Source organism: Meleagris gallopavo, chromosome 1, assembly GCF_905368555.1.
Source record: "Meleagris gallopavo chromosome 1, MGAL_WU_HG_1.1, whole genome shotgun sequence".
In the NCBI taxonomy this organism is placed as follows: domain Eukaryota; kingdom Metazoa; phylum Chordata; class Aves; order Galliformes; family Phasianidae; genus Meleagris; species Meleagris gallopavo.
In genome coordinates this window covers 185,507,146-185,520,512 of record NC_139404.1, presented here as the reverse complement: position 1 = coordinate 185,520,512, position 13,367 = coordinate 185,507,146, and the positions used below count along the sequence as shown (strand labels likewise).

The 13,367-nt window shown below is 40.4% G+C and overlaps 1 protein-coding gene across 4 annotated transcripts in view; it reads right to left on the bottom strand.

The window, feature by feature from the left end:
- NOX4 (NADPH oxidase 4) overlaps positions 1–13,367 on the bottom strand; it is a 173,710-nt gene that overhangs the window by 55,267 nt on the left and 105,076 nt on the right. For 2 of the 4 annotated variants that reach the window (XR_014881130.1, XR_014881131.1), the window contains exon 18: positions 12,086–12,175. Coding sequence is in view for 2 of the 4 variants with exons in the window: in XM_085216403.1 (XP_085072529.1) it covers positions 12,055–12,175 (121 nt within the window). In the remaining 2 variants the exon portion in view is untranslated. Of the gene's footprint in view, positions 1–937; positions 12,176–13,367 lie in introns of those variants that run through there. The other 2 variants (XM_085216403.1, XM_085216404.1) reach the window with 1 other exon arrangement.

Sequence of the window (13,367 nt, the reverse complement as noted above, 5' to 3'; positions counted from 1 at the left end):
AGGTAGATGGTTTCTTGGACATTCAACACTTTGCAGATGAATCAAGTGGAGGCCTTGGTTATCAGTGCACCAGCAGGACCTCTAACATTACTGGGAAGTACGAGCTTTACAACAATTTACTTTCTGATTTCCTATAGAATCTGCAGTATCTTGAAGACATAATAAAATATCAGCTCTCCAATACATTCTATCAAAGCAACACTGTCTGAGCAGGTACTTTAAATAAGACACTTTAATTACTTTAAAATAAAGCACCTCGGTAGTCTGAGCAAACTAGAGAAATTGCCCAGATAATGTTTCATTCAGTCAGGACCTTAAGTGCTAATCCTAAGTGGAAAGGATTTCTATATACTTCTGGAATGGGAGGTAACTTTGTTCACCATTGATTTTAGTGTGTTAGGGCCAGACAGTTGCTGTTTTGTTTGCATTGTGCTCTAACAGGCAAAGACGTGATGCAGAATGCAGGGGACTGATGTTCTGCTAAGCTCTGGTACAGAGATGACTGTGAAAAGGAATGAGATACATTCATTTTGCTTCTTAGATGGTCTTACAGTCAAAGATACAAAAGCAATGTATTTGGCACAGTTCTTCATTTCAAAAAAGGATTTATCAGAAATTCCAAGAGAAGATAAATGAAGTAAATACGTGCCTAAAATGTGCAGAAAATTACTTTGGATAGCTAAAGAAGGATGTCCAGCAGCATTTTAGTACTTTGGGCTTCCTACTGCCATTCCAGCAGGTCCTCTGCTAACTCTATATGGATGTTTCATCTGGTTAAGGGCATTTCAAGTGGTGTTAAGAGCCTCAGTTTAAGTAGTGAAATCCCAGCCTCTCCTGTCAGAAGTAATACACATTCATATATGCACACACAATGCTCCCATGATTAAAGCAGTATGTCATTAATTAGAACCAACTAATAAACAGCAACTCAGTCATGTTTTGCTCGGTCTTGGAATGCTTGTTTATTCCAAAGTCATGAAGTTTCATGTAAAGCAAATACCTTGAGAGTACAGTGCTATAATTACATGATGAATAAATGGATGGTGCTTTGACAGATACAATACAAGACATAAACTCAAGTTAGGGTGTCTTGATAATATAACAGAATGCAACAATAACATCTGAACAGCAAAAGAACTCAGTAGCCAAATAATTTACTTAGCAGGGTTACCATTAATATAAAACAGCTAATTGGGTATTTTTGGAAATTAAGTATCTCTTTTTTTTAATGCAACCAGGATCTTGCAATTAAGCTAAATAAAATTGGAAAAAGTAACTTATTTAGGGATTCACAAGCACTTGGTATAGCAACAGATCGTGATGCCAGGCAAATTCATAAAACTTTTCATCAATTGCGACCATGGCAAAAACCAAACAAACATGGGATTTTAGAAAGAAGCTGGGCATCGAAACCTTAGTGACCTTGGATTCATCACATTACTGAAAATCCTAAGAGGAGTTTGTAAGGAAACTCGGTAAGAACATGGAATAGCGCCCAGGAATTCTCTCTATCTGATCCTGTCTTTAGCCAATAGCTTGCATATACCCTCACAACAGCGTGTACCTAAGAAAGGGACACTATGGGAAAAAATTCCACATGGAACTTAGAAGAAAAGAAGAACAACCAACAAGACTTTTTATAATCAATCTTCTAGCTGAGCCTTGTTATATATCTAACTGATAAAAGCTTTGCTTCATTTGATGGGAATGAGCAGAGTCCAAAAGCTTACTGCTTACTCTTTGAAGTTCTACCGGCGCACACTTATAGTAGTGACCTATTTAAATCCAGCCAGTGAAACACTGTTCCTGTGTCAGATTGCGGGTCAGCAAAGTAAAGCTACAAAAAGGGTTATTTCATATGACAAGAGTATGACAGGAACATACTGAGCACTGTTCTTATTCTTGAAGTCAAGCCTGGGGAAAAAAAATAAAAAATGAAAGTTCAGGACCGAATTTTGTTTTCTGTTCCACTTGGAAACTAAGCAATCATTTCTCTTCAAAGAGTCATACCACATCTTGATCTATAAAAACGTAAGAACAGATTGAATTTGCATTAACATAAACAGGCATCTCTGAAAAGAACACAGAGTACTCAAAAGTGTGGACATTTATGCTAGTACTTTCTAAAACTGTTACCGTGTATACTGTATACAGATAAATGTAAATGCTGCCTTCTTTTTAAATATTTTTTTATTTCAATCAACTAGGAAGATTATGTAATTGCAGAATTGGAAATTCAGGAAAAGAATTTTCAGCCCGCCTTCTTTTGGGACTTGGAAAACTGCAGAGGAACAAGGAAAGAAAGCGGCCAGTGGTGAAACAGTCAAGGTCTGCATCTACTGAAAAGATGAAACTGGAAATAGCTACTTCCAAGGTTCAGTTCCTAAAGGCAAGCTGGAAAGCTGAAAGTATTTACTGTGTTTTCCAAATTTTAGTAATAGCAGTATTTCCATCTGGAGTCCACTATCTTTCCTGAGAATGCATTCTGATCAATTGGGACCACAGACTAAGGCCTCCATAGGACACCCATGCTCGTATCAGCGCAGCCAAAGTCTTGGACGCTGACCAGCTGTGTAACTCACACAGCTTATGAGTCCCAAATAGCTACCCAAAATGAGATAAAAATGGTCTTCCTCCCTCCTACTCTATAAAAAAAGTGGTCTTCCTCCCTTCCTACTCAGTATCCTCATGGCTTCATACACCATTACGAGACAACGTAACCCGTGGCTGAAGACTAAATGTCCAATGTGCCCCCTGCCCACAGTACACCAGCAAGCCCTTGGCAGCCTGCTCACTTCTGGGCTTGAGCACCCAAGTCTAGATGTGCCACAGACACTGTCTTGAGGGCTCAGACAGAAGAACTCTTCCAAGTGCTTTGCTTTAAAAGGAGACCATTATCTAAGCTCTGATTGCTTGGTTTGAACAGCATTTCAGCAAATGTCTGAGAAGCCAAGGAATTAACAAAGAATGCTTTGCCTTTAGAAAATAATAGCTTCCTGAAGTAGAATATGGAGAGTGTTGGTTTCCAGAAGTTTCTCCCCTTCAAAACAACTTTGAAGGATTTTTTAAAATAAACAGATATGTTTGGGGCATCATGATATTTTCTAAATAAATATATGTAAGTTTTTGGGGTTTTTTGTCTGTTTTGTTGTTGTTGTTGCTCTGAAACTAAAATTTATTTAAACAATATAAAAATAGAACCAGAAAAAAAAAAAAAAACACAAAAAACAACCACGCACAAAACCATTTGCACATTATGAAATAAATATAGCTGGCCCAAACTATCTATCTCTTTGGTTCTCAGTTTGAGGGAAATGTCACAGTTAGGACTTTTCCCCTAAATTCTCAGGGGACCAGGAAACCTTTCCTTACTCAGATGTGCTTCATCAAATTTGCTCTTGCAAATGACTGAAAGGAACACAGGGAAAGAAAAGCTAGGTAGCATTAAGGGTTTCACAGCCTGGCACAGATGGGCTAAAGCTTCTTGATTCAGAAAAAAAAGCTAATTAATTAACCCAGAGCTTCATCAACATCAAAATCCTGGAAGAGGCACTTGGCTGCCTCTGAATCTCAATAAAACTGCCCTTCTGCAGTTGTAGAAGCATCAGTGCCTCCTCAAAGATGCAGAGCAGAACATATGTGTTGGGAGCTGTCTGCTTAATAGCATAATCCTTCTTTTCCTTTATGAACAGTGAGCTCTCAAACTCCCAGAAGCAAAGAAATCAGGTGAGGAAATATTTAATCAGTGAAAGGAGGAATTTATGTGCCACTGATAAGCTAGGAGTTGTATGGAAATAGAGAATGTAATTGAAAGAAGCAAGTTCTTTCCATCACTGACCTTTGTCTTGCAGTGCCTACGTGTGAAAGCAGAAACATGACTTAATTTCACTGATGGCCACAGTCTGAATTTCACAAAATGGGTTCCCGTTTCTTATCCAGAAGATGATATAATCTTGGCTATTTGTGCGTTTTTCCCATTTACCCATCACTGTGGCATGGCCTCTCCTCCCATTCTAAAAAAGCATTTTCAGGGCTAGAATCCTGCATCCATTCAACTAATGCTATTTAAGGTGACTAGATGACTCTCACTAGATCACATACATTAGGAGCATTATAAAGGCTAGAGACTAGGCTGTGGCTATAGCTATGAATATGGCTATGAGTAAAATAAACTCTGCATTTCCCACTGTATCGTTTTCCTGAGTGAAGGGAAGCAGAGGGGGTTTCCTGACACAATTAAGATGTTTAGGGAGGGAAGTGACAATAGAAAAGGAAACTAGACGATCTTTAAATGCCCCTTCCAACCCAAGTCACTCTGTGATTCGGTGACATATGGACAAGGTGGCTTCCAGTAATCTAAAGGTCAGAGCACCAAACCCAGATGAAGACTGGAGGTATACAGGAAGGAAGTGGGGTAGCTGAATGCTCCCACTAGGTTTCCATGGAATACACTGAGACTAATGAAAGCACCGATGCCTTCTGCTCCAACAGACAATGATATTTCAGTCAATAGGAGGCAGTTTGCCACACTGCATCTCAGCCATGTTGTTTAACTCCACTTGAGGACATTATGTCCATTAAGTTTCTCTCAAAAAAGCACAGTTTGAATAGTTACAAGCATTTAAGGAATCAGAAAGAATACCATGGATGAATCTTCCCAATTTAAGCACTTCTCTTCCATCAGCACAAAAAAGGAACAAGAAAGAACTTAGATATTCTCTGCAGATTTTCCCTTTTTTTCCCATGAACATGAGTGTGAATATGGGCAGGCCATATTCATTTACCAATGGAAACTGGCAGTCATCATCTTCATCTGGTCAGGCCATTGTGCTTAACTGGAAAGAACAGGATTTCGAGCAACTAACCCTACAGTAAGATACTCTGCTCCCAGTCACTGAGCAACTTGCTTTTGCAAAGCCATAGAAATACAAAGGGGATGTACATACCCTCAGTTAGCTACACAACTGAGTCCACACTTGGGAGTCAGACCAGCTCATCATCTATACAAGAAGCTCTCAGACAGGGCAGATCCAAGCCCCAAGCTGGAAACCGAACAGGTGGCTCACCTAACTTCCTTTCATCTCACATTGTAAACTCAATTTGAGAGCTCTCAACATTCCTTGATGTCACGTATACTGGTAGGGTAGGCTTCTGACTCAGCACCATTCACATGTGACAGCCAGTGCTGTGACATGCCTGCTTCTGGTTTCAAATGATATATTACTGTTGTGCTTCCACTTCAAGAGTTCTTTCCTCTTTGCCTAAACCTTGCTTCTTCCCACCAGCTTGCAGAGTTTCTGTGCAGCACTGCTAACAAGGCTGCATTGGGAGCAGCTTAGAGCACAGTCCACTCTGTGTGCTGTCTGGTATTTGGTATTTCTCTTTGATAATTTAAGGGAGAAGAAAAGACCCAGAGGTGCTATTTATTCAGTTCAGAAGTAACATGTTACCACTAACATGCAAACACCACTACTCAGCACCAAGAATCCATTATCCCTAAAAAAGAAATAGCATGCTCTTTTGAAATAGAAAGAAATGCTGCTGACAAGTTCTCAGCTATAGCACAAGGTGGAAGTTTTTGCTCTTCCTCCCCCACCTTCCATTCTTATCCAAAGTTGTAGAGTATGAGATGAGCAATGCGACCTTGCAATGACAGAATTTTAATGTATGTCTAGTGCACCAAAGCAACGCAGCAGCATCTCTCTTCTCAGTGTTGCTATGTACTCTACACATTTATGCAACACTGCTTCACATCCTCAAGGCTGTCCTTACCTAGGGTCAGCTGTAAAGAACACAGAATGTATTTATTGAACTGTCAAAGCTACTTACAGCTAGCATGGAGAACTATATATATACTCCACGATTCTGGTGAAAAAGAAGTAAAGCCATTCCAAACCCCAAAGCTGCAAAAGAGAAGTCGATGTTTTTTGATGCAAGTTAACTAGAGGGAATCAATGGTGAAATTTATTTCAAGTAAATTACTTATTTTCAAGGCGTTTTACTAAAATATACTAGTTTTCTTCTGTGCTTTAGCTCTGAGTTGTACACTGAAAGGCTGTCTCTGCATACATCATTTCTCAAACCCCATGGAGAATTAGCATCCACATCCAGGCAATAGGGCTTGCTTTTAATTTCTGAAACTGAAAAGCCAGGGAGAATGTCTCCCACTTTCCCCTTTGCTTCCAGGTTCTAAATATTTCAAGCTGTTCACGTGCTGGAATTCATCATCCTCCCCTGCCCGCCTAGGTTTGTTCCTCAGCTGACAGCTTCAGGAACTACTCACAGATCCCCCTCTCCTGGTGTAACAGTGCAGATCATTAGGAAGAAGCTGCTGATTTGGGGCTGTAGGACAGCCAAACTTTTGCCAGAAAGAGGCACTTAAAACACCTAATAGTACTTTTCACAAGGTATGACACACCCTGACATCTAAGGACTCTGTTAAGAGGCAATCTGCAATTGGAATGGGTTGCTTTCTCCAGCTTTCTCCTTGTATCTCCCAAAGAAAGGGGCAGATCCTTCGCTGTTTCTACAGCATACAAATAGAATCATAACATCATCAAAGTGGAAGACCTCAAAGATCATCTAGACCAGCCATGCCCACTAAACCATGTCCCCATGATATGATCCTTGCAGACAATATAATGCTTCAGATACTGCAAACCTTGAGGATTCACTACAGTGAAATTTAGATCTATTCATAACCTCAGAGATAGTGCACAGTATTCCACAAGATGGAAAATACCCCATACCTCCTACAATAAGGGTGATGCAATTAGCAGAATGAGAAATCTTTACAAATACTCAAACAGCTCTTGAAGAAGCATTTGTTGCTCAAAATCTTGTGCATTCAGTGTACGTGCCAGTCTAGCAGAGGACACAGGGCTCCTATAAAGGAAATTCCAGACTTTCTGGAATTTACTGTGCTTAGTACAGGAACAACCTCTTTATGGGAATGAAAAGTCTCATTTCAGCTCCATGTGTTTCACCAGTGCATTATCACAGTGGTCTTAATGAAATACACCAACAGCAGAGATGACTCAAACTCCAAATCACCATTCCGAGTTGAGTCCTCAGCTGTTTTCTATATATCCCTGATAAATGTATGTTCATTACAGAAAAGCTCAGTTCAGCATGGGTGCCAGTGGCATTTTGATTAAACTTTGTGTTAAAATCCTCTTTGTTAAAACAATAAAACTGCTTTTATTTGTTAGGGGTGGGAAATCTGCAGACAAATCAGATGCATAATCCAGAGAAGAACAGATCCAGCTTGCCTTAAATCACACTGGCATGTTTATGAAATGATTGCCAGACTGAAGTGAAAATTAATCTCCCTAGAAGTTCTTTTATTTTTTAAACAAGTAAACATTGCATTTTAATAACTTTGCTCTGACTTAAGGGGCTTAGACTCCTACTGACAATGACTAGTTAGCCTCCTGCTGGCTTTTTTAAGAAATGTCTTGTAGTTTGAAACTACAACCTGGTGTGCAGTGTTGAGCAGAGGCTTTTCTCTTAGGCTGCTTCTTGGATTTGTTAGGCTTTTACAGCTCAATTACCACTCCCCAAGAGGCCACCCTACCACTTATATTATCTGCACCTTCATATTCAGCTCCAAACTGCTTCCTCACCTCTGTGCTAGAGGCATTAGAAACAAAAGGACAGCTCTGCACCTGGCTGAAAAGAACGCTCACGAGTTGCTCTGAGTTTATACCAGCCTCTGTGTGCTACTACATATACAAGCATATGCAGTACTTCTCTCCCTGCAAGATTAATGCTATCAAGTTGCACCAAGAGTGGTTCAGGTTGAATATCAGCAAAAGCAAGCTCACCAAAAAAGTGGTTGGGCACTGGAACAAGATGTCCAGGGAAACAGTGGAGTCACTGTCCCTGGAGGTGTTCAAGAAAAGTGCAGATGTGGTACTTAGGGACATGGTTCAGTGGGCAATATTAATGGTAGACGGATAGCTGGATTAGATGGTCTTAGAGGATTTTTCCAATCTTAGTGACATTACAATTCTGTGAGTCTACAATAACAGGTGAAGACCTGCAACAAAGAATAATGATGGGAGTTGAGTGCTGAGGCAGAGAGACCATTGTAGGGATGCAGTGTGTGACCCCCGGTGCTGCTGGAAGCTGAATGTGCGCAGTGTTTTCATACATCTTCACATCAGGCTTATGTGGGCAGGAGTCTACAAACAGAAATGATTTATCTTTTTTTCCTTTCACAGCAACTGTTCTCTAGTTTGGTGTAGCAGAACAATACGCGTTTTGTTGGAAAGCAGATTTGGCTTAACATTTCTACCAGTGCCCTAAGCAGTGCAGTCAGCAGCAAGGGGGATGTGGTACATTCTGTTCTCCTTTCTTCAGCCTGAGTTAAAGGATGTGCACAGTCCTTCTAATCCTGTCTCCTAGAAGAGCAGGTAAAAGGACAAGGAAGAAATCACATGCACTGAGTACTCTAAGCAGAAACAGGGTTGCAAGGTGAAGTGACTCCAAACTCAGGGCTGGAATAACATCCTGGAGGAGTGCAGGCCTCTGAGGTGCAGGCTACTTCCCATGGCTCATCTCTGCAGCCCTTCACCATGGCAGTGAACACTTAGACAGGCGAGCTCACTGCTGTGGGACCAGGACTGCCTGGAGAAATCTGATGAATCAAGCTGTGCAAAGCTCCATCTCTCACATTGCTGAGCTGGGCTTTCTTTGCAGAGAAAGGGTTTGGCTTCAATCACGGCATAAAAACCCTCCTGTTTTAAATAAAAGTCCCAAAACACTTATGATGAATAAAACACAAAGATGTCACTGAGGGTCTGTAGCTTTGGGACAAGTGTGCAAGAAGTAGCACAATACGTGGAGGGATCCTTTCCCTGTCAGCAGGAAGCTTATGGCAGACTGACTCCCAGGACACAGATGTAACACGTAAAGAGACATTAAATAGCATAAATCCAATTGAACAGTAAAAGTGGAATTAAGTGCTGCCAGTCTTCATTTGCTTGCCTGGCAAAGAGTTATATTTTCATATGCATTTGGTGTACAGATAAAAACTGTATATAGTTTAAAAGCAAGCTCAGCTTGGTTTTGCAAGCTAAAGTGAAACACTACAAAGCAGCAGGGAGAATGCAGACCAACTGCCTTTATAAATAACATTTGCCACTCCTGAAGCCAAGTCACAGTCACTCACCCTTAAACTTTCTGCTTCTCTAAAGAGCACAGTGCAAAGAAAAGGAAAAAAAGCAAGTGAAACTTTTAACTTTTCACCAAGCCCACACTCATCCAGTCTAGTAATACCCACGTGAGCAACAGAAAGGTTCAGTCAAATGAAAGAAACTACAAAAAATAAAACACAAATACAGCTCAACAGCAACTACAGAAATCTGCTAGAGGTGCATTGAAGAGATCCTGTAACATTAATTACATCTCACAACTCTCCAGACAGGTAGATAGTACCCAGCCTGGCAGCTGGGGTCAGCTGAGCTTGGCACAGGACAGAGGCTCTGCCAGTTTCTTGCTCTGACAGCACTGCTAACGTAACAACAAGGGATAACATTCCTCCACACAGTGTCAGCTCCTGCTAGAATTCAGCACAAGAGCACAGTGCTATTATTAATTATAAAGCACTACCTACGTAAGAGCTGAGCCACAAAGTATAATCTGTATTAGCGCAGAGCTTGCTACAAAACTAACTGCTCATTATGCAGTAAGGGAACTGGTAGCTATCGAAGGAGATGTAAAAAAACAACGAACATCGTTGAGATTAGCAGACTCTATACCATATTTAAAAATCATTAGATGCTAGATACTAAAACAAGAGAAAAATGATCACCATGTGCTAACAGCAAACAAACAAAAAAGCCTGCAATACAGGCAATACCTGATTATGCATTTTGCCATCAGTGTTGTGCTTATTATGAAATCCATGCAGGCAGTATAAGAAAAAATATTAATAATTAAAGAAGAACTGGTACTTTTCTGCATACCTCTTGTTTATAGGGACAAGATGAAGGAGATCCAATGGGAAAATAATGATTCAGACTTTAAAAAAAAAAAATCACAAGCTGCTATGGAGGCTTCCATCTCACATTTCAATTTTGGGTTCTCTCTCCTCTAGGCTACTTAAAAATTCTCATTAGTAGAAATTAGTCCATCTCTGGCTCTTCCCTTCCCTCCTGAATTTCAAACTGAGCAGAGCCAGAGGCAAGAACTTCAGTGCAAAGTCCAGGCAGTAAGTGCTGCTGCACTGCATCCAGCTGCACCATTTAGAGCAACTCCTGAGCAGAAACTGCCATGGCAAAGACCAAATACACATTCACTAGTTACACATACAACATGCCACACCACCACCTACCAGAGAGAAGCTTGCCTCTGTTCGCTGAAAGAAGAATCCTGTATAGAGCCTGTGCTGTGAGAAATTACTGATTTGTTTTTACTAAAATGAAAAATGCATGCATTGGAAAGCTCTCTGCTGAATCAAATACGCTGTGCTAAATACAGGTGAACCGCGCTCTGAGGGATGCTGAGCAATCATACACCTGCACATGCTGCAGACATTACAGGCTTTGCTCCTGAGCTGCTGCCGAAGGGCCAGGTTTTTAGCAAGTGTAAAGCAATGCTGTTGTATTAAGATGCTCTAGAATGAGGCCTATTTATGCCAACTACGTGTTTGACTCCAGCTTAAATGTCCCTTTCTTGGCAAAATGAGAGAAAGAAGGTCAAGAGAAAATAAGAGGAAATTGGTTTGGCTAATGAATTGAGTAAGTAAAATGCTGCTACTCTGAATCAAAAGGTTTTAAAGTGTCTGTTTCAAACTCATGGCAACTATGAGAAGTCAAGAAAGCAGCTGTGGTAATGAGAAGGGAAGAAGAGCTTAAATTTGGATGTTTCAGACTCTCTCTTTTAGAACACACTGAAAACACACTGCAAATCCTGCAAAGTTTATATCTGTATACAAGATGCAAAGAGCCACAGTAAAGAAAGCTTTACTCCTACCCTGCTGCAGATCTAGCCCAATGCTGCTTTGAGGGACACCAACGGGACTGAACAAACAAGAGATCAGTGAGACTGAACAACAAGCATGACTCCAGCAATGGTAGTCAAAGGACCGCAGTCAAGAAGGACACTCCACAACTCCTAAAATAGGATTTCAGCCTGCCGCATTGTACATTAATCACTAAGAACATCTGAATGCTGTAAGTATTTGACATTCAGGGCATGTGAGTGCAAAGTGAGTGCAACTTCCACGCTGAGCCTGTGGTATAATAAAACATCATATCCTGTCTCCTCCTGTTAATCGCTTTTCTTGCTCCATCTTTCTGGCTGCATAAATCACAGTTATTTTGCAAACTCACTGAATGCTGAATTGATGCTAGATACTGAGTTTTCCAGGTACAGCTGTTTCCCTGCCAAAAGGCTGTGATATACATCATGGCTGAGTCTGCCCAAAGGTGCTAGGGCTGTTGTGCTTACTTTTCCTAACGTTGATTTACATCTTCCCCTAAATTCCCTCTCTCCTCTATTCAAAGTGGGAATATTGATACCCGTTACAGAGTATGTTTGAAATACAAAATCCCAGTTCTGTAATGCATAAAACCTTGAATATGGAGTGTCTCCACTCCAAAGTCACAGGGTCTATATACCAACAAAAGCAATAGCTCTTTGAAATGCCCTATGACTTGTCATTTGGATTAACCTGGGGGTTTTGTTTATTGATCCAACTTCAGAAGATTGAAGTGGAAGAACATTCCACAGATTTTTCTTCCACTGGCTTTTAAAGCAACTGCATTTCTCCCCAGCATTAGTACTTTTTAATTAACAGAAACAATTCCAAAGAATCGCCGCTGCCACAAATACTGTGTGAGTGCATTTGGCTTTGAGCGTGAGCACTTAATATTTGTTGGTATACTGCCATATCCATCATTTTCCAGAGTCTTAAATAATCATAAATAAGAAAAACTGTGCTACTCTTTGGTACATTTCTGTTTAAACCACAGTGGAACTTTAAAGTTGTATGAACAGAAAATTGCACTTTTATCTTCTAGAGATTCTTCCAAGTCCAACAGACTTTCAGCTGAAGGACTCTTTATTATACTCAAACCTTGTCCCGTAAGGGTTGCTGCTGTTGCTCAGTTTATGAAGTATCTTAGACATCTTGCTTGGTCCACAACAGAAAACTCCAATGGTTTTCCTGTTAAAAAAAAGAAAAAAGTTACAACTTTGCCAATAAGCAGTGACTTATAACAATTGACAGAACTGGATTCTAAGTCTCACTGAATTATACAAATGCCCACTGTGCAAAGATTTCAGGGTGAGAACAGCTCACAAGGTCATGTAACTCATATTAAAGAAGCCACTATCCTAGCATCAAACTGTTACATATTTTGACAATGACAACTCTTGCAAAACAGTACCTCATCTCTGCCTCAAGATACCAAGCACCAAAAAACTAATACATCTCACTCTCATTTTTTCTATAATTAATCACTTCTTTTTTGTTAACTGTCTCATTGTAACGACTTCTTTATTGTAACTTGCGATTTACACTGGCAGGGGATCTAGCCACTAGTGATGATTTGTTACACTAATGAAAGCAGAGCACTACTAACCCATGATTATTTCTGGCAGTAGCAGGATAACTTTACTGCATTCATTTCACACTAGCATGCAGTCTTTCCTCCATCAGCTACAATGGGAAGCCTTGTGAAAAGCCAGAAAAGAATAAGACCTTTGCTCATCATCAGTAGCTATCAGGTAAGGACCATTACTTAACCCAACTTTTACATACCACTCCACTGACATCATCACTTTGTTCTCTGGTCACCTTAAACCTTAAACACAGACTTGAAGTCAGACTCATGGTCACACTACCTTTAAGGGCTCAAGGCAGAAGAACAAGGTGTGTATACAACAGCAGGACTGAGCCACTCATGATATTCATCACCTCCTTTTTTTTACAGATGAAGAAACGAGTATGGATGGAGCAGGGAAAGATGACACAGTGCTGTCTCTTCTATATTATTAAAAGAAATTCTTCATTTTCCTGCTGAAATTGTGGCACTGCACAGAAAATTTTGTAAGATTTACTGGGATGGAGAGAGAACACAAAAGCGAATACGGCTCTAACTATTAAGATGTACAGCATTCACCAGGAGGCTGAAGACTTGAATTCTGCTCCTTGCCTCAGGACTACTTTAGTATTTTGTCCAGTGACGAATATAACATGTCTCAGCACACAAAGATACTCAAATGCACAGTTCAGTGGTGCCTGTATATGTATTTGGTGAGAGATTCAGAAAATTAATATATAGAAAAAGAAATCTTGGATGCATACTGCCAAGTGTATGTGCTCAACGTTAAGCAGCAGCCCAAAAAGCACAGCA